This window comes from Sardina pilchardus, chromosome 4, assembly GCF_963854185.1.
Source record: "Sardina pilchardus chromosome 4, fSarPil1.1, whole genome shotgun sequence".
Taxonomy (NCBI): domain Eukaryota; kingdom Metazoa; phylum Chordata; class Actinopteri; order Clupeiformes; family Clupeidae; genus Sardina; species Sardina pilchardus.
This window is the reverse complement of record NC_084997.1, coordinates 20231915-20256193: the sequence shown is the minus strand read 5'-3', so window position 1 is coordinate 20256193 and position 24279 is coordinate 20231915. Positions and strand designations below refer to the sequence as shown.

General features: G+C 48.0%; 1 protein-coding gene across 3 annotated transcripts; it reads left to right on the top strand.

Moving 5' to 3' along the window:
- Positions 1–606: 606 nt before the first annotated feature.
- mphosph8 (M-phase phosphoprotein 8) lies at positions 607–24150 on the top strand. 3 transcript variants are annotated; one of them, XM_062534499.1, is made up of 15 exons: positions 607–824; positions 9499–9648; positions 10649–10705; positions 11402–12565; positions 13234–13324; positions 14344–14652; positions 15379–15501; positions 16176–16264; positions 16650–16790; positions 17242–17328; positions 17830–17984; positions 18403–18560; positions 19015–19133; positions 20757–20840; positions 22205–24150. In XM_062534499.1, the coding sequence occupies exons 1-15, from the start codon at positions 723–725 to the stop codon at positions 22244–22246; spliced, it is 2871 nt and encodes a 956-aa protein (XP_062390483.1). In that variant the 5' UTR covers positions 607–722; the 3' UTR covers positions 22247–24150. The 3 variants fall into 3 exon arrangements, with proteins under 3 accessions (XP_062390483.1, XP_062390482.1, XP_062390484.1); XM_062534498.1 differs by having other exon boundaries at positions 19009–19133; XM_062534500.1 differs by lacking the exon at positions 10649–10705 and having other exon boundaries at positions 19009–19133.
- The last annotated feature ends 129 nt before the right edge of the window (positions 24151–24279 follow it).

The window sequence follows — 24279 nt, the reverse complement described above, 5'->3', positions numbered from 1 at the left end:
TGGGCGGTTGGGAATGTACAATGTATATCTACCAGCCAGAGACAGATAAACTGGTGAAATCCACCAGCCATTCAACAGGAAATACATATTTTCTGTCTGAAATCTACCAGACAACTTCAAAATTTACCAGCATTTGGCTGGTGGCTGGTGCTAATTTTGAGCCCTGAAGTTACCTAAGGCTACACTATCACTTGAATATAGGCTACATAAAAAATTAAATAAAAATAGTAAAAAAAACAGTAGCAAACAGTAACAGCCCTCATAGGCTACAGTTGTATTTTAATAATGCAGTGATGCATGATCATAAACTGATGATTATTCGAAAGATGATTATTAAGGAGTGTTCTGTAGCCTGTGTAGATGATTCAACTGTGTGACTACTGGAGTTTTTAGCCCACTATTTGTTGACTGGGAAGGTCCCCTCGAGTTCATTCGATACACAGGCAGACATGTATGTGTTACATGCTATTGGTTCAAAATCCAGTATGTCATTGCCGTCTTTGACGTGATTGGCCTTCCGAAAGTCAGTTGGCCAATTGAATGCCGTCTGCCAGCCTTGTCAGCCGACCGTTCAGCAGGCTCGCCTCTGTACTTTGCAATGACTAGTGAACGCACCGTGTCGTTGCTCAGTCGTTAGTTGGGACAGTGGACTGACTACATATCTGGCGACAAGCGTGTAAACCAAGGGAGGGCTTGCAAAATTGGCGCTTGTATCGGTCGTGATGGCTTCTGGAGCTGAGAGACCCGAGGCCGGAGACAGCGAACAAGATGAAGAGGAAGATGTGTACGAAGTGGAGAGAATCATTGACATGCGAGTGGAAGAGGTAAGTTGAGGGAGGGGAACGTTGGCAAGCCGCTCATGAACCTTTGCTAGCGGTGTGTGAGCGTGTGAGCCAGTTAGCTGGCTAGCCATCTAGCTAGCATTGTTGCTAGCATGTGGACTTTGGAGAGTTCAAACTATTTCAACATTTGATGAGGGTTTCCCCGACACACTCTGTGTTGTAGTAAGGTAGTTACCCAAGAACGTTTCAAAGGTTGCGTCCTCTGCTCAAAGTGTAGGCAAATGTATGCCTTAACTTTGGCTGATGATAGTTTGCTATAGCGTTATACTTAGCTTAGAAAGGCTAGCCATAGCGCGATTCCTCCTTGGGTGTTCAGGCCAAGGATAAATTGTTGTGCTCCCTCCGATGGGCCTCATCTAACGTTAGTTGGTCTTAGCTAACGCTAGCTGTCTATGCAGCTAGCTGGCAAATCTGAGATATTGCATACAAATGCTGGCTGCAGGTGTATGTTAAACTGGCTAAAACTCAAACAATACTGTACCTGGCATGGTAAGCGGCTGGGTAAATGCTGTACTTGCTGAGATCAGTTGCTTCTCCATAAGTTACTCCCCATGCTAACTTGCTAACACGCGCTAGTTGAACAGAAAATGACCACTTTACTGGAAAACCACTGCAGGTCTGCGGAGTGCCTGTTATGCACAGATAGTGATTTTTGTCTCTTTCTGTGTAGACACACCGCCACAACAGCTCATGATATACCAATTCTGGTAGCATTTACTTTGTAGCTCAGTTTCATAGTACATGTTGACGTATGCGAGAGAAGTTGTCCTCATAAACTGGTACGGCTGCCGTGTTTACATTGAGAGTTTACCGGTTGGGCGGACACCCTTGGGTACATAGAGTCCTTGAGCGAATGTTCTGGAAATAAAACTGTATAGTTGGAACTAGCAACGGTATTTGGAATATTGCAATATATTAGCCACCTTTTGTGTTTATCTAATAACTGTACATTGCGAAAGAAGAATAAAGTAGTCTTGTTCTGTCACTGTGAGGGTCACGGGAGTAAGATGGCCCCAGAGAGTTTGTTTAGTGACTCACAGAGTTACTCTCCTAAATGCAGTGGACATTGGTGTACAAATGTGGAAATTTGCGATATTCAGTAAAGTGTGTGTGAATGGTTGTCTTGTATTGTGGTGTCCGCTTGTAGTGTCATTGTACGTCATGTCAGGTTTGGTACACTGATGAAAATTTAGCAAGTTAGTATTCAATATTATATAGTATCCTGTATTGTGATGCATTTTGCTGTGCAATGCCATGTGTGACTTTATTCCTTGCACGATTCTTAGGCTACCACTTACCTAACCAAAGTACACTCATTGATTAAATATGTTTCTGACATGCCCACCCCCACCCCCTCCAGTTACTTGTCTGGCTGTCCTTTTGCTTACCCTGCAGTCTTTACCTGCTGCACTTGTTGCTAAGCACCCAAGGGCCACTCAATGTCAGTGTTTTCCTTTTTAAATTTAAGCAGGGACTAGGGAAGCTTATTCATTCAAATTTGTGTCCTGGAAATAAAGGGATCAAAGCATCCGTTCCTACCCCGGGCCTGGAAACATAGCAAAAAACAAAAAAGCGTCTGCCAGATCACATAACCATAGCCATAGTAATTGGTAGCAGCAGAATTGATTGGAGCACAGAACATGTAGTCTGACAGGAGTCAAGTAGAAAACATATCTAAGCTGGGTGTTCGGTCTCTACCACTACGGCGGAACAGGCTTCGAGAACCGGTTTTGGTTTTTGTTCTTGCCGCGCTCCCCTTATTTTCAGACGGCCAGCCTTGGCTTTTTAGTAACAGGTGCAGCCTTGGAGCCTCAGGGAGGCTTTTCCTGTGAGGGGAGGAGGTGCTGTCTGGGCTCACCTCACCTCACCACGCCGCACCACACCACACCTCCGCTCCCCTCCACCTCTATCTCTCCACCACACCTCCGCTCCCCTCCACCTCTATCTCTCCACCACACCTCCGCTCCCCTTTCATCTCTCCACCGCACCTTTGCACCCCTCCGTTTTCATCTCTCCATCTTGTCACCAGACCTCCGCTCCCCTCCACCTCCATCTCTCCATCACTTCACCACACCTCCGCTCCCCCCCCCCCCCCCCCCCTCTCGTCTCTTCGCTTCACCTCCTCCCAGGGACCCTCTGATTCGAGCGTCTGCAGCTAAACAGACAGATGGCCCGTCTATCGTCTTGTGGGAGTCGACGGAAGTACCGCTTCCACACCCACGCACACATAGAACACACACATATCCACATGCAAGGCACACACACACACACACACACACACACACACACACACACGGGCTGCGGTAGTTGTCAAGCCCATAGAGAGGTGTTTACATCTGTAGCTCCTGTGTATTGAAGTGCGGGGTAATGCTCGCTTGCATGACTGCTGGCTTGCTGGCTCCTGTGTGCTGGCAAGTGTATAAAGGGAATTGAGGAAGTGATGGTGGAGGAGGTGACTGCCTCACTGTGCTCCCTGGCTTAGTGAGAGCAGTTGACGTGTGTGTGTGTGTGTGTGTGTGTGTGTGTGTGTGTGTGTGTGTGTGTGTGTGTGTGTGTGTGTGTGTGTGTGTGTGTGTGTGTGTGTGTGTGTGTGTGTGTGTGTGTGTGTGTGTGTGTGTGTGTGTGTGTGTGTGTGTGTGTGTGTGTGTGTGTGTGTGTGTGTGTGTGTGATCGCAGTAGAGGCTCAGCTGTGGTTATGGTAAAGTTTGTGTGTGAGGGAAGGGGATGTAATTGTTTGGGAGAGAGTGAAAGCACTCCCTCTTGCTTCTTCTCACTGAAGTCCTGGGTTCTGCAATGCCAAGCTGAAGGACAAAGGGAGAGAGAGAGAGAGAGAATGGGAAGGGGAGAGAGACTGAGAGAGAAAGGAAGAGGGAGAAGCAAACCCGCTGTGTTCGAGAGGAAGAAGAGGGAAGAAAATAGGAGAAGGAGGGCAGGTCTGTCCCTGCAGGGATAGAGATAGAGCGAAGATAACAGGGTGGACAGAAGAGGAGGAGAAAGAAAGGGAGGGAAAAGACCCGACAAACGAGTGGGACTCCAGATCACAGCTGCTGTGGAGCCTGCTCGGGCGGTGTGGTCAGCCTTGAGAAGGAGGGGGACCACCAAGCTGTTTGCCCTCAGATTTTGCATGGCAGCATGATAAGCACACAAACACACACACACACACACACACACACACACACACACACACACACACACACACACACTGTATCTCCCATTGTCTCTGTGTATCTCTTATTTCATTGCTCTCTGTTTGTCACACAATGACAAAAGAGTCATTGAACTTTGTGTCTGGATCTCGTCTCGCAAATGTCACTGTACAGTATTGGATTAGAGGCCTGTGTGTGTGTGTGTGTGTGTGTGTGTGTGTGTGTGTGTGTACACTATGTGAGAGACTGTGTGTGTGTGTGTGTGTTTGTAGGCGACTGGCCTTATGTTGGTCTGCCAAAGCTGCAGCGGACTGCACATTTCACATGACTGAGTCATTTTGCACACTTCTCATAGGGCTTCATGTTTTGGAAGATCTCCCAGTTTCCCCCGTGCACTTCGGATTGCTGGCTGTGTGCTGTGAAAGAGTGTGTGCAGTCTCACTTTCGTTTTCTCTCCCACACTTCGTGTGTGTGTGTGTGTGTGTGTGTGTGCGTGCACACACGCACTTTTGTTATCAAATAGTTGCTGCTCCTCTTCCCTGCTCCCTCTCTCTCTTGCTGTTTCTCTTTCCCACCAGGTTTCTCTCAGTCCCCCCTTTTCTCCTTTCATTTCTCTCTCTGTATTCAGTCCTTTATCTCCTCCTTTCCGCTGTGTAGTGTGTGTGTGTGTGTGTGTGTGTGTGTGTGTGTGTGTGTGCGCGTGCGTGTGCATGTGTAAATATATCTGTGAGTGAAAGGCCTCCCTCACTTTCGTTTCCCTTCCCTCATGACAATCCTTCCCTCCTCTCTCTCTCTACGCATGCATGCGTGTGTGAGTGTGAGTACATCTCTCTTTCTGTGTGTGTGTGTGTGTGGGGGGGGTGTGTGTGTGGTGTGTGTGTGTGTGTGTGTGTGTGTGTCTCCTCACTCGTAATGCCAGGGCTGTGTTGTCCCAGTGGCCTCCAGTGGTGCAGGAGGCGGAGGGAGTAAGAGATGGGAGGGGGATAATGGTGATAATTGTGTGTGTGTGTGTGTGTGTGTGTGTGTGTGTGGGGCGGGGTGAAGGTGTCAGTTGAGTCAGTAGTTGAAATCAGAGACGAAGCTGCTGTGCCATCCACTGCCATTCAGCGTTCAACTGACTGGTTTACGCACTCTCACACACACACACACACACACACACACACACACACACACTCACTCACTCACTCACTCACTCACTCACTCCTCTGTCGGCCTCCCTCCCTCTCACACGTACAGTACACACAACATACACACATTCTCTCTGGTGTAAACGTAGACATGCACAAAACTACACGTCACATTATCCGCATGTATACATTTATGTAGTCGCTGCCATTCAGTGTTCAACTGACTATGACCAGACACACACACACACACACACACACAGACACAGACACTTAAACACATCAACTCAGCCCTGTCTCTCTCCGTCTCACTCTCTCACACACACAACAACATACACACTTTCTCAGTCTGTTGCAAGCACAGACACTTAAATGTCCACGTCACATTCTCCCCCACATACACTGAGCAAGTCTGTGTGTCGTGTTAACAGACAGGTGCACCTACTCTATCCTTTCCCACCCGTGCAGCTTCACGCCCACAACACTAAAATGTTCCAGAGCATTTATAGAAGCTCCTTTGGTCCACTCAAACACACACACACACACACACACACACACACACACACACACACACACACACACACACACACACACACACACACACACACACACACACACACACACACACACACACACACACACACACACACACACACACACAGACAGATACTACCAACCCCCTCTGGCTCACCTTTGGTTACCAAACAAAGCCAAACACACTCCTCTCTGGCTCATAGCATAATGTAATCGTCTGACTTGAGCACTCATTAACTCCCCGGGTTAATGCATCCCACTCAAAACTAATCTCTTGACTCTGCTCCTCCCATAAACACACACACACACACACACACACACAGTCTGACAGGTACAATATTAGCACACACACATTCGGCACACAGGCATAGATAGACAGGAACACACACGCACACAGACAGACAGAGACTTTCTCTCTTTTACTCCCACATGGACAGATGCGCATTAACACACACACACACACACACACATACACACACACACACACACACTGACTCATCACCCATTTACCCTCGCTCTTCTCGGCAGCCTTCCATGAGCATTAACAGCAGCTGACAGGCACGCCAGGTCAGGCTGCCGATGCCGAGTCGACTGCACGCTCCACTAGTGTGGGAAGGTGTGTGTGTGTGTGTGTGTGTGTGTGTGTGTGTGTGTGTGTGTGTGTGTGTGTGTGTGTGTGTGTGTGTGTGTGTGTGTGTGTGTGTGTGTGTGTGTGTGTGTGTGTGTGTGTGTGTGTGTGTGTGTGTGTGTGTGTGTGTGTGTGTGTGTGTGTGTGTGTGTGTGTGTGTGTGTGTGTGTGTGTACATTTGAAGGCTAAAGCGCCGCTTATTTGGCCACAGCGCTGTAGGCAAATCAATGGCGAGTGATTTGCCTTATGACAATAAAGTGCTGCCTGTTTGACAAAGGGCTCAAAAGGAGTCGTGGCGTACAGATTTAGAGGCTTTGCTTGAGACAAAGAGGACCTGGATGAAGACAACTGGCATGCTTGACTAAGTTCAGGCCTGTCTAATCAGTTTTACCGAGTGCCCTGGTACATGTTCGTGTTGGTCATGCGTCCATGCATGTGAATGTGTGTTGTTGGTGTAAGTTTGAAAATGACCGACAACAACATACTCCAGTTGGTGTGCACAGAGCTGAAATGAGATCCACGCCTAGATTCGAGCTCAGCCTAGCAAAGAAGGAATGCACAACCTCAAGGCGGAAGAACAGGAAAGCACACTACACACTACACACTACACACTACACACTACACACTACACACTACACACTACACACTACACACACACACACACACACACACACACACACACACACACACACACACACACACACACATACTCACACCACAGCTCCTCCTCACCACAGACACACCACACATACACATACATGCACAGTCATATGTTTACATACACATACCAACCCACATATTCATATGCTGGTGCATTATACCCACATAAGTGCATGCAGGCTTGCAGTTATAACCTTACACAATGGAAGCCAGCACAGTAGTCACGCACATGCAGTAGAAATGGCAAACGTCTGGAGACACACACACACACACACACACACACACACACACACAGTTATTCACAAACATGAACACACATTTACCACCCGTGGAGGACAATGTGTGCCTGATTGGTTGGGAACAAAGGACAAAGGCTTGGGACTCAGGGCCCAGGGACGCCACATGGAAAGTGGCCCAGGCCTGCTGACAAGGTTGCAGGACGTAAGCAGCCACGCCTTGATCACGGAGCACACAAACCACAACAACAATAACAACAACAACAACAACAATAGCAGCAGTAGCTGCAGCAGAACTAAGCACACAAACGAATCAGGCCTTTCATAGTTATGTCTGTTTGGGAAGTCACCGCAAACAGGAACTATGGAGCCTGTGGAGCTGTGGGTCAGGCGACAGAAAGGGAAACACATGGAGAGAGGGAGAGAGAGAGGCTTGGGAGGGAGGGAGGGAGAGAGAGAGAGAGACACAGAGAGAGGCTTGGGAGGGAGAGAGAGAAAGAGGTGTTGGTGGGTGGGTGTTTTTGGGTGAAAGAGATGGTCATGGGGTAGTAGTGAGAGTGGATGGCCAGGGACAAAGAATGTGTGTGTGTGTTTGTGCGTCTGTCTGTGTGTGCTCATCTCTTCAAAGGATGAGCTTGATGGACATGCTCGGAGTGGACAAGGGGAGGGGCTGGTCTTCATGGGCTCGTGGTGGTGTGGAGCGGAAAGAGGAAGAGTGAGAGTGGGGGGTGGGGGGATATGCAAAGGTCTGGGAGGAAGAAATGCAGAGGTCGGGCAGACAGTTGTTCTCTCTCACACACACACACACTGATATCCTCACAGTGGGAGTGTGTCACAATCACAAAGAGGACCTGCAGAAGGCTGTGTTTCTACGGCTTAATAACAGTAATCAACATGAGAATGAACGCATCCGCTGGTGGTGTGCTTTCACCCACTCTATCTGTTATTCAGTCAGAGATAAACACACAGCTGGGAATACTCTCTCTCTCTCTCTCTCTCTCCCTCTCTCTCTCTCCCTCTTTCTCTCTCTCTCTGTGTGTGTGTGTCTCTGTCTGTCTGTCATTCATTCATTCATTCAGTCTCTCTCTCTCTCTGCTCCATTCCACAGTCCTAGATAAACCGTTACTCAGACTTAAAGCAAATATTATCTGGATTATACCCAGTAACCCGGGCACCATCTTTTGAGTGCAAGGGGTCGAGTGTGAGCGTGTGTGTGTGTGTGTGTGTGTTTGCGTGGGGGTGGGGTTGAGAGGATTTAGTGTGTCCGGAAGTCCTCCTGTGACATTTCTGTCAGCATTCTTCTGTATGTGTGTGTGTTCATTTGTCTTTGAGTGGCCTTTGCCCTTGCAGGGCAGAGTGCACCAAGCAGATCACATTCTCTCTGAAGATCCATTGGTGAGCACTCTGCCCTGAGTGGACTCCTGCATCACGTGCCTCCCCCCCCACCTCTCCCCCACCCCCAGCCCATCTCCATCTCATCAGCTGCTACGCTGCCTCAGGAGATACTGCAGATACAGGCTTACTGCTCTCACACACAAATCCTGCTCGTGTCCCAGTTAGGCCGGCGATAGATCTTGAGTAGATCGCTTAGGTTCCATAACGATAGACCCCTGCACTGTCTTTCATTGACTGCTTTCAAGTCAGTACCTTAGACCTTTTGATTGATGACGACTACTACTACTACTACTACTACTACTACTACTACAACACACACACACACACACACACACACACACACACACACACACACACACACACACACACACACACACACACACACACACACCTGTGTCCGTGCTTTCGTATATGTATTTATTTCTGTGGCAAGTTGGTTCTGAGTCGAAGCAAGGGTAACACACTGTTGTCCATTGTGCACTACATCCAAGAAGGGGAAAAGGTCATTGGTTACCTTAGTGGTAGAGGAGACTCATGCCTTCATTCTTTAAGGGCTCTTTTCCCCTCTCCTCTGCTAGCCACCAGTGCTACCTTTTACTACCTCTAAATAATCAGTAGCAGAGCTCCTCTACTTGGTTGCGTTAATTATTGTCTGCAGCGTCTTGATTGCCTGTCCTCTGTATCTTTGGTAATTTATCTTTATAGTTTTCTTTAAAAAGAGGACCTCTGAAGGTTATCATCATCGTGATGGTCATGATTGGGGTGCATGATGCAAGCAAAGAGCCAGGGGTCACTTTTTTGCCTCCTGAATTGACCTTGTGGACAGTCAAGTTCCTGTCTAGATGGGAAACAAGTTTGTTTTTGCATGCTGTGGTGGTCAAAACTGTCGCCCATACGCTCATCATCATTCTCTGTGACCTTTGAACTCTGCAGGGGGAGGTGCTGTACCGCGTGCGCTGGAAGAACTACACGGCGGACGAAGACACCTGGGAGCCCGAGGCCCACCTGGAGGACTGCAGAGAGGTGCTGCTGGCCTACAAGAAGGCCCTGGCCGAGAACAAGCCCAAGAAGGACGCCAGTGTGGTGAGTAACCTTTGACCTGGCAGCTCTGGGACGGCAGCGGTGGGACTCGGGGACCTGTCGCTGAACTGATATTTCGATTCCGAACTTGCCAGATTTGGGTTTCCACACTTGTCAGATTTGTGTGCGTGCGTGCATAGGTCCTGTTTCTGGTCATTTTCAGGAAACCAATTAGATTTGGAATAACTGTCATTTGGATGAAGGCTTTGGAAGGTGTGGAAAAAGCTATAAATAAGTTTCCAGACTGTGAAAAATGGCTTGTGTAAAATGCTGTCTGAACAGAAGTTGTGATCAAACCACTGTAATACAGGTCACATTTAAAAGAAATGTCTTTTTGGGGGAAAATGTATTTAATTCAGATATGATCTTGTTATGATTCAAATATGATCTTGTTTAGGCCAGGAAAACCATTGATATTTAGAAAGCCTTTTTCCTTTGGGAGAGGAAGAGTATTCCTGTAGGTTTTGACCTTTTAAAAAACAAGATAGTTGAATACTTAAGGATTTGGTGTAGGAAAGAACACATCTGGAAAATCATTTGATAAAGTCTGGAGTCTGCCCTGCACGACTCCAACCACAGTCCCAGGACCTGTGTCTGATGCTAATGTTAGATAACTGCAAGGGACATCATCATGAAGGGAACTGTCTAAAGGAAACTAATGAAAACAAAATGAAACAAAACAAAACAGAACAACATGCTAATCAACAGAAGCAGCCCCAGCCTAGTTCGTCCTCTGATCTTAAAACCAGATAGAAGAAATAGCAGAAATAGTGGTCATGGAAAAAACAGGAAATGACCTATTGAAATCTGAATCTGAGCGAAATCGGTCTCTTGCCTGACCCAGCGTTTAGCTTAGCTTAGCACGGCACATTCTGCATGAGCGAATTAATTAATGAATGAATGAATTAACGAATGAACAGTAGTTTCTATCCCAACCTGAAGCCCCATAACCCACCTTGAGTCCTCCGTCAATGCTGACGTTCTTACGTTTATACTACCTCAGACCCCTTGCAGTGATGATAGCTCAAGGCCCCCCTCTGAGCCACCCCCCCGAGGCCAGGTAATACACATCTAATGACTTCTAGCGTTTTCTGGGTGGGGTCGTTCTCATGCCGCCCCCCCCCCCCAGTAGTATGATGGTGTCATGATAGTCAATGCAGCGCTATACCAATAATGATAATACTGTGTTTATTTTGTACTTTGTATTTTAACAATTGTGATGTGCCAGTGTTAGGTGAATGTTTTGTTGTCGCGTCAAGAATGTAGCAGCCTTTTGTGATGGCCCTGTGTTTGACTCCAGGATCTCTGTGCTGTAGTAGGCTGCTAGTGGTGTGATGACTGTGTGGCGAGACATTCAGCTCCTGCTCACAGCCAGGCCACCTCAGGCACGCCGTTCCGTTCGCAGAGCGCAACATTGTTTTCAAATGTGCGCACCGCTATCAGATCTGGTGTAGCCCGCTCCATTGATTAGAGTGGAGCCCAATTGTTGCAGCGGAACGGAAAGCTTCAGTCACGTGCCTGACATAGCCTGCCTGTTAAGTGCAATAAAATAACGAACTATTGATGCCATCTACTTTCTGTTAAATGCAACACTTGGGAAATGGTTATGATCGTGTGCGGGTGTTTCTTTTGTTCTCATCACCCTTTTTGGACACCAGGTTTTGCACTGTGGTGTTGATACTGCCTTTTGCCAGTGTTTTGGTGCCTGCTCGGAACATTAATCCGCCGTTTTGTTCTCTTCCCCCCCCAAAAAAAGCTGCCGATGAAAAGCGACATCTTCAACGCCGACTCGGACAGCAGCGACGCCGAGCGGCCGGTGTCCATGCCCGTGAAGAAGAAGAAGAAGAAGAAGAAGCAGCAGCAGGCCGAGCCCGAGGACGACGACCTCCTGCTCAAGGACAAGAAGAAGAAAAAGAAGAAGAAATGGAAGGAGGACAAGCCCCTGCCGGCGCCGGAGACGGACGAGGAGGACGAGGAGGACGAAGAGGCCCGCGAAACAGCTCCTCCACCGCCGCCACAGCAGTCGTCGTCGTCGTCGTCGTCCCGCAAGGAGCACAAAGCCGCCGAGAGCAAGCGGAGGCTGCCGGAGTCGGACGACTCGGACGCGCCCGTGGCCCCCAAGAAGCACAAGAAGGACGGCAAGCTCAAAGATGGCGGTGGCGGCGGTGGGAAGCAGCAGCAGCAGAAGAAGGAGAGCGTGGAGGACGGCAGGAAGTCGAAGAAGAAGAAGCCCAGGAAGGGGCTGGAGTCGTCGGACGAGGACGAGGGCGCCAACAGCGAGACGCAGTCGCTCGGCAAGGAGGACGCCGCGGAGAGCCACGGCGACACGCCGGCGAGGGCCAAGCCGTCGGAGAAGGAGCGGGAGCGGGAGCGGGAGAAGGAGCGGGCGCAGCAGCAGCAGAGGTCCGAGGGCAAGAAGAAGAGCAAGAGCGACCTGAAGCTGCAGGGCCTGAAGGAGCTCATGCAGGACAAGAAGCTGAAGAAGGCCGAGGGCTCGGGGTCGGGCTCCAGCTCCGGGGCCACCCCGCTCAGGGACAGCAGCCTGAGCAAGCTCAAGAGCCTGACCAGCGGCGGCGGCGGCAGCAGCAAGGGCCACAAGGGGCCCCGCGGGGGCGGCAGCAACGACGGGGACGAGGCGGAGGCCAAGCCGCGGGGCAAAGGGCAGGAGTCCTCCTCCTCCTCCTCCTCCGCCGCCGCCGCGCAGCGGGCGCCCTCGTCGTCCTCCTCCTCCTCGTCGTCCTCGGGCCGCGGCAAAGAGGACGAGGGCAGGGAGGGCTCGGCGGGGGCGGGGGCCGGGGCGGCGGGCGGGGAGAAGGGTGCCGCCTCCAACCTGTTTGAAGAGTTCCTGCTCAACTGCGAGGCCAAGGACCGGGCGCCGCGGCGACACGGACAACACACGGGCGCCCCTGGCACAGAGAAGGTAAGGAGATGCCAGTCCCGCGCCCGCAGGCCATCGCCTGCTGAAATGACCAGGGCTTAAGGTTCTCGGCTACTGTGCCAGTTTACCATACGCAAATAGATTAAGTGTAGCGACTTCATACATTTCTGGTAACTTCTGACACAGAAATATTCCTTGTTTTTGAAACCCTGGTATCTTCTACCTGTAGCGCCAAGAACACTTGGTGGAAGTCAGTGTTGTCTCCTGGTCCAAAACTAAATAAGATCAGCTGAGTTCATCAAGAGTTCCTGAGCAGGAAAGAAAACTTGGCGATTGATAACGTGATTGTGGACGTTTTTTATTTCCTCAGCATATAGTGCTCAAGTCTACACGCAGGAAGCACATTTCCTCTGTATGGCATGCCATCTCTTGTTAGTCAGGTTAGGGAAGTGTCTCTCTCTCTCTCTCGCTCTCTCTTTCTCTCTTGATCTATCTATCTCTCTCTCTTTCTCTTTGTCTCTCTTGATCTATCTATCTATCTATCTCGCTCTCTCTGCCTCTCTTGATCTATCTATCTATCTCTCTCTCTCCCTCTCCCTGTCTCCCTCCCTCTCTGTCTGTCTCTCTCTCTCACTGTCCTTCCCTTCTGCTGCCTCAGCAGTGTTCAGCTCTATCTCTGAGACCCAAGTCTGCTCTTGTTGCCATGGCAGAATGCGGCCAAATCGGACAAGAAGACGAGGCCCATGAAGGAGTCTCCGGCCCGGCGACCGGACGCTGACAAGGCAGACAAATCCAGAGATGGTGAGGCAGCACAACAAGCACGCCAAAGCCGCCGTCTCTCTGTCTGTGTGTGTCTCTGTGTGTGTCTCTGTGTGTGTCTCTGTGTGTGTCTCTGTGTGTGTGCCTGTTTTTCTCTGAGTGTGTCTTACACATAGACTATACACTAATAATACACTAGGTCCTAACAGGATGTGATACAGGCAAACATTAGGTATAAAATTGGATTGATTACATGGAGTGTCCTGACTGCATCAACGCGTTTCTAGTCGTCTTTGTCTCTCGGGTTGCTCTGCCATTTTGAATGAGAAATATGACTCAATAGAAGGGCGTAGTCAACAGATTCAGTGTAGACAGACATACAAGACAGTCGCTTGCCCAGATCCTATGAGGACATGTTATCAGTGTGTCTCTATCTCTATGTGCCTGTCTTTCTGTGAGTGTACGTGTGTGTTTTTCTTTCTCTGTGTGTGTCTGTCAACACAGCTCATCTAAATGCATGGCATTTCTCAAGCCAGCGCTATAAAGCATCTGGAATATGGATGGAATGTTTAATGAATGTCTTCTATTGTTGGAGGACCCTTAATAGAATTCTTATTTCCTCTTCCTCTCCAGAGACCGTAGATATGACCCATTACACTGTGTATGGATTTCCATATCCAGACTCGCGCATGTTTGTTTGTTTGTTTGTTTGATTACTCCGTGATAAACATCCTCAGGTTAAGTTATAGTGAAATCCCTACCCAGAAAGCCCTTGTTATAATAATGGTACTGTGTAATTGTAATGTGGAGTCCCAGGGTTCTCTTTTTATTATCTCTGATTATCTTCCATCTTTCATTTTCTCTCTCTCTCTCTCTCTCTGTCTCCGCTGCGCTCTTTCTTTTCTTTTTCTCTGCACATCCTTCCTCGCTCTCTCTTTCCATCCTGCTGTTGGTGACCTATTTTGTTTTATTTTTTTTAAGTCTCTACTCTAATGGGTGTAATCGGTCATTCTTGTTTGTGTGCCTCCGCGGCTCACTGACTCTGGTCGTCCATCTTACAGCGTCGCGCTCCGGACAAAGCCCGGCGACCCCGGAGTCGGACGGCGAGGACAGGAGGGAGGAGCCTCCCTCGAGGTCAAAGGTCGACGAGCGCAAGGAGCGCACCACGGCCGAGGAGGAGGAGAGGCGGCGGAAGGAGCGGCTGGAGGACCGTCGAGCGGCGGCGGCGGAGACACCGACGTCCAGCGACTTCGGGGACGACGCCGGCAAGTGGCGGGACCGGCGGAGGAAGAGGCAGGACAGCGAAACGCGCCTCGGCGACGACAATCAGGACGCACACGACTCCTTGGAGAGGCCGGACAAAACGCCTGGTACGACACTTCTGTTCTGGTTGTTTTTGTTTTTGCTGTTGTGGTTACTCGGGATAAATGCAAGAAGACACGAATTCCGTTTACACGCTGTTTGTTGTTGCAGATGTGTTTGTTTAGGTTAGAGAGTGAAAATGGTGTGTTGATTGCGTTTAAATGATGTCGTTGTCATGCTGCATCCCATAGAAGTCTTACTGAGTGTTTACAATCTTCTAAAATGCCAAAAGAAGCTCATTGAGGCCATCTCGGGTCACAACACTCTTGCCAACGAGCAGGCAAGATTGATTGAGACCCATAAAGGCCCAGCGGTGACCGACCGGCTCGGGAGGGTGATTGGGCACAGGCTCTCCGCTGTTCTCGACTTGTCGATGTGACTGTGCCGTTCTTGTTCCCAATTAGTAGTTTGTTTGATGATGGTAAACGCACACGTTATGAGGCGCTCACGGCGGCAAATAAAGACTTAAAATAAAAAAGAAGTGTCGTGGCACACTCGGAACTTCAGTATCATGTATTTCTTTATTCAGTCAACGTTTTGGCTTGCGCCTTCATCAGGGTCATTTGGCACATGGCACAGGGTCTCTGCTGTTCTCGATTTGTCGATGTGACTGTGCCGTTCTTGTTCCCAATTAGTAGTTTACCAATAAATATTAGCTGTGTTCAAAAATACCTGCTGCAAATAGGCAATGTTTGGTGATGGTGAAATGTGTGTGTGTTTGTGTGATGGTGTAGATCGGGGCCAGGCTTCACTGAACCTCGGAGTGGATATTAAGCTGGACTGGATGACACTGGATGACTTTCAGAAACACTTGAACGGAGAGGACGAGATTCTCTCCGCAGAGCCACTTACTCCCAGTGAGTACAAAGTGTGTGCGCGCTCACACACACACACACACACACACACACTCACTCATCACTTTCACTTTCTCTCTCTCTTTCTTTCTCTCTCTCTCTCTCTCTCTCTCTTTCTCTCTCTCCCTTTTATGGCCTCTTCTTATCACATATTCTCACACTCACACTTTGCCACTTTCTCTTTCTCTCAGGCTCTCACACACACACACACACACACACACAGACACACACACACACACACAGACCCACTTGCACAGAGTGCACAGAGTGCTCAAACTTTAGTACTAAGACATATGCAGCATGGATGGAATTGTTTTTCTTATTCTGGGCACCTGCATTCGGTTCCCATCCCGAAGCCCGCTGTTGCTCAGATGTCTGGGTCGGACCACACAAGCTTCAGACCGCCGTGTGAAACAACATTCAACCTCTCATTTTCTCTTGACGTCTTTTTTCCTTTCTCTTTTGCGTCTCTCTCGCTCTCTCGCTCTCTCGCTCTCTGACTCTCACACTCTCACACATGCACACACGCATGCATGCTCTCCCACACACACACACACACACACACACACATACACACACTCACACACTCATACACTCATCATCTTTTCGAGGTCAGTGTGACATCATACTCATCCCCCTCTTCTCTCTTTGTGCCTGTTTGTGCTTGTGTGACTCAGGTGAGCTGCGTGAGGCGGTGAAGAGTGGCGATTACCTGGCTGTGAAACTTGCAATCGCCTCCAACGTGGACTACAATCTGGATCAGGAGGTGAGGGGGCTTCACCCGCCACTTCTTTCACATAGGGCTCACAGAGGGATTGTAGTCTTTGTATAAAAATTGCCCAAAAAATCAAAAACTTAGAAACATTCCCGTATCAGCGGAAAAAACCCCTCTAAAGGACATTCCTCTCGCTGGCATTCCTCAGCGTTGAGTGCAGGAGTGAAGTTGTGGGAGGAATTCCAGGCCGAGTCTAGAGGAGGAGGGCGGCGTGTAATTTGCGTGCGCCCTGATGTAATGGTGGGGCTCGGGAGTCTGTCATGTGGTGTGGTGGCGTGTGGTTATGGCAGCACGGTGGTGGCCATGGAATGGGAGGGTGGTGGTGGTGGTGGGGGGGGGGGTGTTATTATGGCACTGACTCTGCTGCCCCCTGCAGGACTCCAGCGGTATGTCGCTGATGATGCTGGCCGCCGCAGGGGGGCACGATGACATCCTGCGGCTGCTCATCAAGAAGGGCGTGAAGGTGAACGGCCGCCAGAAGAACGGCTCCACCGCGCTCATGCACGCCGCCGAGAAGGTAGGAAGACGCACGCGCACACACACACACACACACACACACACACACACACACACACCAACACTGTCTCTCACTGCTAAATAGAAGTCGTTGAGCTGACGAGGTGTTTCAGGAGAGTAATAAAAGTTCACAAGCAGAGCATCCTTAGAGGGGACCGAATTAAGTTGAAAAGACACACCTTCACTTTGTGTGTCCAACATTGCATGTCTATGACACTCAGCTCAATGTAATTTCCCATTGCCAACCAACAAAGTTGCTAGCAGTTAGCAACACTATGGTTTTGGGAAACGCACCCCAGGAAGGTCCAGTCTTTGCCACTGTGGGCCCGGGCCGGTTATGTCAGAGCCTGTCCTGCTCCGCTCACATCCTCCGTGGACTCACCCAGAACTTCCCCTACGGTCCCTCACCACTCCCCTGCTCTTGTCTTGTCTCCCTTCCTCTCCGCGTGCAGAACTTCCTCACCACCGTGGCCATTCTGCTGGAGGCCGGTTGCTACGTCAACACCCAGACGCTGGGCGGAGAGACGGCGCTGATGAAGGTGAGGAAGAAAAGGGATCGGGTTGCGATATGGGACTCCGCTTCCTCTCTTTCCTAGGGGATTAAAAAAAAAGTGTTCATCTGTTTGTCTACTCTCTATACTCATCCCTCTATCTCTCTCTCTATCTCTCTTCCTGTCTTTCGCTATCTATATTTAGCCTTCTTCCTCTTTCTCTCTCTCTCTCTCTCTCTCTCTCTCTCTCTCTCTCTCTCTCTCTCTCTCTCTCTCTCTCTCTCTCTCTCTCTCTCCCCATCTCCGTCTCTCATTTGTCACGTTCTAGACTCTTAGGAGGTCTATTAGTAGTGCGTTAAAAGCCTGATGGAGACTATTTCTAAAATGCCCACGCCTGTCTATGCCTTGAAAGTAGAGGTACCGAGTTGCCATAAATAGTCAACAGCGATGAATGAATCACTTTCATGACCGTGGTTGATGCAAGATACTGCAGTAAGAGATGCATTGCCTATAATGAAAGCCCCCTTCTTCCTCGTTCTCTCTGGATAGGCATGCAAGCGAGGCAATGCGGACGTAGTGCGCCTCCTGCTGGAGTACGGTGCAGACTGCAACATCCTGTCCAAGCACAAGAACACGGCCATGCACTTTGCCAAGATCAGCAACAACCTGGTGGTGTACGACCTAATCAAAGACCACATCCACACGTGAGTATGGAGCGCGACTCGCAGTAGGATGGGACAAGGGGCGTTACTCACGGGAAAGGATTCCGGGTTCTCACTGTCGCGGAAATCTTAGCTGGAAAACATCATGTAGTTATTCATATACAGTGCTTACATTTTTTAGTTTTTTTTTTATCATAGTCACTGATTACGCTGCATACACTTGAATGTGATGGACCATTTTAATGCACATTGACTATTAAGGACCATACAGACAGATTTTGGAAGTGATTGAATCTTTAGACTGATCTTTAGACTGAACAGACTAAATTAGGGGACTTCATATTAAGTGTGTGTCTCATTTATTCCCTTTCTCTTTCCAACACCACACACACACACACACACACACACACACACACACACACACACACACACACACACACACACGCACACACACACACAGGTTATCGACGGTAGCAGAGGAGACAATCCGAGCGTACTTTGAGACGCGATTGGCCTTGCTGGAGCCAGTGTTCCCCTTGGCCTGCCACAGACTGTGTGAGGGGCCAGACTTCTCTCTGGACTTCAACTACAAACCCCCCACACACAACCCTGGAGAAGGTACACACACACACACACACACACATACACACACACTCTCCAATACACACAACACACACAACCCTGTGTACGCACACATAATGCACACAATCCTGGAGAAGGTACACACACACACACACACACACACACACACACACACAGACGTGTCTTTGCTGTTAGATGAGGATATGATGAGGAGTGATGAAGGTTTTATTATGAGGCAAATTCACAGTGACACAGTCCATTAGTTCTATTCACTGAGCTCATTTTTAAATTTAAATAATAGACATCAAATTTATGCTTGTGCCTCACATAATTTTCACCTGCTCTGGTTTGTGTTAAAATTGTGAGCCAGTGAATTTAAATCACACTGACAGGCACTCACACACGCACACATAAACACACACACACACACACACCATCCACGCCGTTCACACCTTTCCTGTTGTGCGTTCTGGGTTTGCCGTAGGATCAGGTATCCTCCTCTTCATCTTCCACGCCAACTTCCTGAGCGAGGTCACGGCCAGGCTGTGCGGGCCCTGTAGCGTCCACGCCGTCGTCCTCAACGACAAGTTCCAGCTGCCCATCTTCCTGGTACGTCTCCGCCTCCCTCCCCTCCGGTGATGTCACATCCTGCTTTGTTATATACTAGGGATGGCGAAAACTAAAAATGTTCTTGACCGACCACCGAGGCTCATTAGCCGGTTGAAACCGGTTAACCGATTCGTTTAAAATAAATTATGCTATTTGAAATAACAGCCACGCAATTTCCCAACTCTCATCTCTCTGTCCTACGCTCATACACACAGCCCCGGCGCCGCCCTTTCACTCACGTCACTTTTTTAAATCCTACAGCGCCAATGAGTCCTGCAAACCAAGGAGCTTGTAAATGGAGGACAAATGGTTCCTTTGCTCCGAAAATGGTTTGGGTACAAGGTGATCGCGTTGCAAATAAAGGCGTTTGTCTAGCGTTAGAAGCTCATTTGAAGCTGAAATGGCTGAAAAGGCTCACTTATGAAAATGACAGCTCCGAAGAGACGCAGCTTAGTTTGAGGAAGTGCTAACAACAATAACGAAAGATGATCATTACCTTATCTGTTACCATTGATGACCCTTCCTGAAATGTAGATGTAATGTCTTTCCAAATTTAAGCCCATCTTATGCATAAAGTTGCTTAGACTGCAATATGATAAAACCAATGGATAAAACGGCACACTTCCAGATTGCAAAAGACGCACCGGCCAACGCTGTGACCTCGTGCCAAATGTTTTTATTGGTTTATTACGTAGCATAGCCTACAAGCAGGCGTTATGAAAAATTGAGTGAGAGGGATAATTTGTTAACTTCACGCAAAAAAGATCTTCTTGGAATGAGATGGCTAGCTGTAGTAACGTTTAGTCCACTGTCTTTAGCCTAATTTAAAGATGCCTCTTTTTTTTTGTTTAACCGACTAGCGACAACTTTGGTCGGCTAACGTGGATACGGTCAACCATCGGTCAAACAGTCACCGGTTAACATCCCTATTATATACTCCATTGGTGAATGTTGATCTTGTCAGATGATTATTTGTTTGCTTGTGCGTTATGGTTTTGAGGGTCAGTTTGTAATTTGTTCCACGTTGACAAATATTGACACTCTTCCCTTGCTCCTTGCACCTTGACTTAGATGTTTGCAGATGTGCAGGAAATATTGACTTTTAGTCGCATAGCTCCATTGGTCAGGTATGTAGGTCAGATGTTTGGTAGCTCCCTTGAATTCCCCTGACCTTCATCACATGTACCACCAGGTGATCTGAGTTCGTATTTGAGGTGCTTTATGTTATCTAATCATTTTTGGTCAAAACAAAACACAAGATGCCTACGTGTTTTGTAGTCCTTAACCTTATCATAGGCATTGATTTAGATGCATACTTCTACAAGTTTGACCAAACTGCAATGTCCTTGACGATATTTGGTGGCTGTGAACAAGGGGAATACTAGTGAGCTGACTGGAACGAGCAGCTCTTGTTTCTCTAACAACAGCAACTATTCAGAGACCTGTGAAACCTCAGTGGTTCCAAAAGCCCACTAGCACACTTGAGCCTGGGGCTTATTTCAGGTCACAGTCACATCTCTGTCCGCTGACATAATGAAGAGATTGTGTGAGTAAGGGGGGTTAGGATGTGTGATGAGGCTGATGACTGGTTAACACGTGTGTTGTGTCTGCTGCCCCCTACAGGACAGTCACTTCATCTACTCCTTCAGTCCGGTGCTGGGATCCAACAAACTGTTTATTAGGCTCGCCGAGGCCCCGACCGCTAAGGCAAGTCCTGGGTGGGGGCTCATCGACTGATCTGATTATTTTATTTGATTGGTTTTGTTTATAGATATAGAATACACAGTGCAGAGTCCAGGCATAACATGCAGGTGTCTTTGACTGTCTTGAAAAGTGCTATAAAAATTAAATGTGTTGTAATAATAATAATAATAATAATTATAAGAAGTATTATTATTATTGTCGTTATTGTTATTATTATTATTATTATTATTATTATTATTATACAGTACACAACATAACATGCATAAAATAATTTCCTATATGGAACAAAGAGACATAAGAGGAATGTCCTCCTGCCTCAGTATTGGCCCTCTGCTGTGGGAGCTGGATGTGCTAAATGCATAATCAGAGAGCATCTGGGTGTCTACCAGATAAATATAGCCCAGGTCTGGGCCAGCCCAGAGCCAGGTGTATTTCCACAGGGACTTCTGCACTCAACTCGTTCATATAGCACCAGGCTGCATTTAGATGCAACAACATCTGACTGGAAAGGTCATCGAGTTCAAAAACGGAGACCGGTCAAAGACGTCTCAATCGATTGCTGAGGCAAAGTGTGTGTTGTGTGTGTGTGTGTGTGTGTGTGTGTGTGTGTGTGTGTGTGTGTGTGTGTGTGTGTGTGTGTGTGTGTGTGTGTGTGTCACAGACAGACAGACAGACAGACCGAGTCAACCTGATCAGAGCCTCATCTGGGCCAGACCTTTCCCACAGGTGGTCTGCTAAATAGTCCAAGGACTGGATATAGTAATGTCCTCCTTGCCTGGATAGGTCATTGAGTGAATACACAGAGGCAGCTTTAAGATGTCTCAATCAATTATAGAAAGCTGTTTTGCATTTGTAGTCATGGATACCTATGACATGGGTAACTTGATAGTCTTGTCCACCCTCTATTCCTAGACGCCGTAGCTATTTTATGCTATTGTTACTGTATGCACTCCTCCAGGGATGGTAGTATGAAGACCATTTCTCTGAATATTAATAGTCCTGTCAATCTAATTGATCTGTCAATCTAATTAAGGTGGCATCAGAGGTTGTGCAATAAAATACCAACTGCAGCAAACATTTTACAATTGATGTTACTTTTAGATGGTTTGTAAATAACATAATCTCTGTCCAAAACTAAAACTTAAACTCTTTTAGTAGCTAAAATGTGATTATTGTCTCTACTCAACTCATTCAAAACATGGTTTTAATGTCACGGATCAACTTTTTTTCTTTTTTTTTTAATCTTTCTGATTGTAATCATGACTGAAATTACACATGCTACCAATGCTGATGCCATTTGTAGGAAAGAGACATTAATGGCCAACCTTAAATAAACTCTAAATGAAGATGCCTTTGTCTTTCCACAGGTCAAGCTCCTCATCTGTGCATACAGAGTTCAGCTGCAGTGACCTGATCAGTGAACATCCTTGAGATCGGCGGACCAGAGGACCTGAATGAAATGCTCCGTTAGACAAACACACTTAGACACACACACACACCACTGGAGGCACAAGAACTAACGTGTGTGCGAACAAAGATCACTCAAGAAAGTGGTGCAGTGGTGTCAGCTCACCAAGGACTCGGTTGGTTTCCATTCAGTTCAGGAGACCTGGAACTCAGTGGTCCAAAGGGCGTAGCCCAGCCTTCCCCTCAAGAAGAGCATGTCACGTCTTTCCTTTTTTAGATGGTTCGTTAGTTTCCGGCGAGCAGCAGAGTGTATCGTGTGTGAACGCACCGTCCCATATACAACATACATGTTCAATGTGTTGCGGACACTCCTCCTTACCCCCCCCCCCCCCAGGCCAATACACCCCTCACCACAGGAAAAGTGTATGTGTGTGTGAGGAAAAAGAGAGTGAGCGCCTGTTTTAAGTTTTGTACCTGAAGGTCATTTGTAAATCTTGTTTGTTTGTATATTTTTTTCCTTAATAGAATAATTTATCAGCAGATTTAATTTAGCATCCATCTTTTTTGATCTCTTCCCATTTTATTCTGCAACCGTGTGTGTGTGTGTGTGTGTGTGTGTGTGTGTGTGTGTGTGTGTGAGAAAGAGAGAGAGAGAGAGAGAGAGAATGTATAGCTGATATGTGTCCGTGTGTGTTTTATTGTGTGTTAAAAGTGTGTCTCTACACATTTGTGTGTTGTATGTACACACACACACACACACACACACACACACACCAGTGGAGGCGACTATCCCAATAGAAGAAAACTCTTCACCTGACAGGGTTGTGGAGGGACCACAGGGCTCTGGACTTGATGTGGTTTGGTTTGGATGTAAACAAACCATCAGAGCTTCTGTCATGTTTAGTGTGCGTTTGTGTGTCCTTTTTGTTTTGTTTTTTTTCTTCCCCCAAAGGACTGTTTTCTTTCCTTTTAAAGCCTTCCTTCCCAGGTACATGGGGTCAGTCTGCAGGTGTATTCCCCATGACTGCTAATGTACTGAGAGATCCAGTAATCTGCAGGTAGACACTGTAACACGTGTGTGTGTGTGTGCGTGTGTGTGTGTACGTCTGTGTGAGCAGACCGACTGTCACCTTAAGGGCTACGGCGTGCCTGCCTTGGGAAACAGCACGGCGCATTTCTTTTGTTTTGGGTGGGGGGGGGGTGGATTGAGTGAGGAGCAATCATCTGTTGTCACTGCAGCAGCTGCAGCTTTGTGAGAGAACGTTAAACTGTTCGTGTTCTCCTTTCTGCTACTGGGGAAGGTCCAGGAAGTGATGCACGGACCTCTACAGCAGGACCTGTCTGATATTCTGTATATGTTGGGAACCATACATGGAGAGGCGGGGGGTGGTGTTGTTTTGTTTCCCCCCCCCCTACTTTTTTTGTCTCATTTACGTCTCCCAATCTGGTCCGCTAAACTGATGGTGTGTCAACACCTGAGCTTTTTTTTTTTTTTTTAAATATAGCTGCTAAAAATTCATGTTTACCGTTCTGAGGCCAATTGCTGCCTTTTTCACCCTCAATATAAATGGTGTCAGTGACTGCATTGTTCAGTTATTTGCATGTCCTGTCCTAGTCAAAGAAACGAATCAAACCGTTCCAAAACAGACATCGCGTAAGCCATGGTTCAGGAACGAGTATCATAACATGACTTTTAAAAGCAAAGGATTGCGTTGCGTGTTTTGTGAAACTTTTTTTCCCCCCTTAAGTCTTTTGTTTTAGTCTTTTCCCACCATGGTTTGTCCCCAAATATGTGGCCTCAACTGAAGTCTGTGTGTGAGTCTCTATGGAAAGCTTGAGGAAGAGAGTGACTGTGTGTGTGTGTGTGTGTGTGTGTGTGTGTGTGTGTGTGTGTGTGTGTGTGTGTGTGTGTGTGTGTGTGTGTGTGTGTGTGTGTGTGTGTGTGTGTGTGTGTGTGTGTGTGTGTGTGTGTGTGTGTGTGTGTGTGTGTGTGTGTGTGTGTGTGTGTGTGTGTGTGTGTGTGTGTGTGTGTGTG

Bases quoted from the DNA above. Each gene is read 5' to 3' on its own strand.
- mphosph8 (XM_062534498.1), top strand. From the start codon at position 723: ATGGCTTCTGGAGCTGAGAGACCCGAGGCCGGAGACAGCGAACAAGAT. The intron at 15,502-16,175 runs GTGAGTACAAAG...TGTGTGACTCAG, and splicing joins CGCAGAGCCACTTACTCCCA to GTGAGCTGCGTGAGGCGGTG. The intron at 16,265-16,649 runs GTGAGGGGGCTT...TGCCCCCTGCAG, and splicing joins ACTACAATCTGGATCAGGAG to GACTCCAGCGGTATGTCGCT.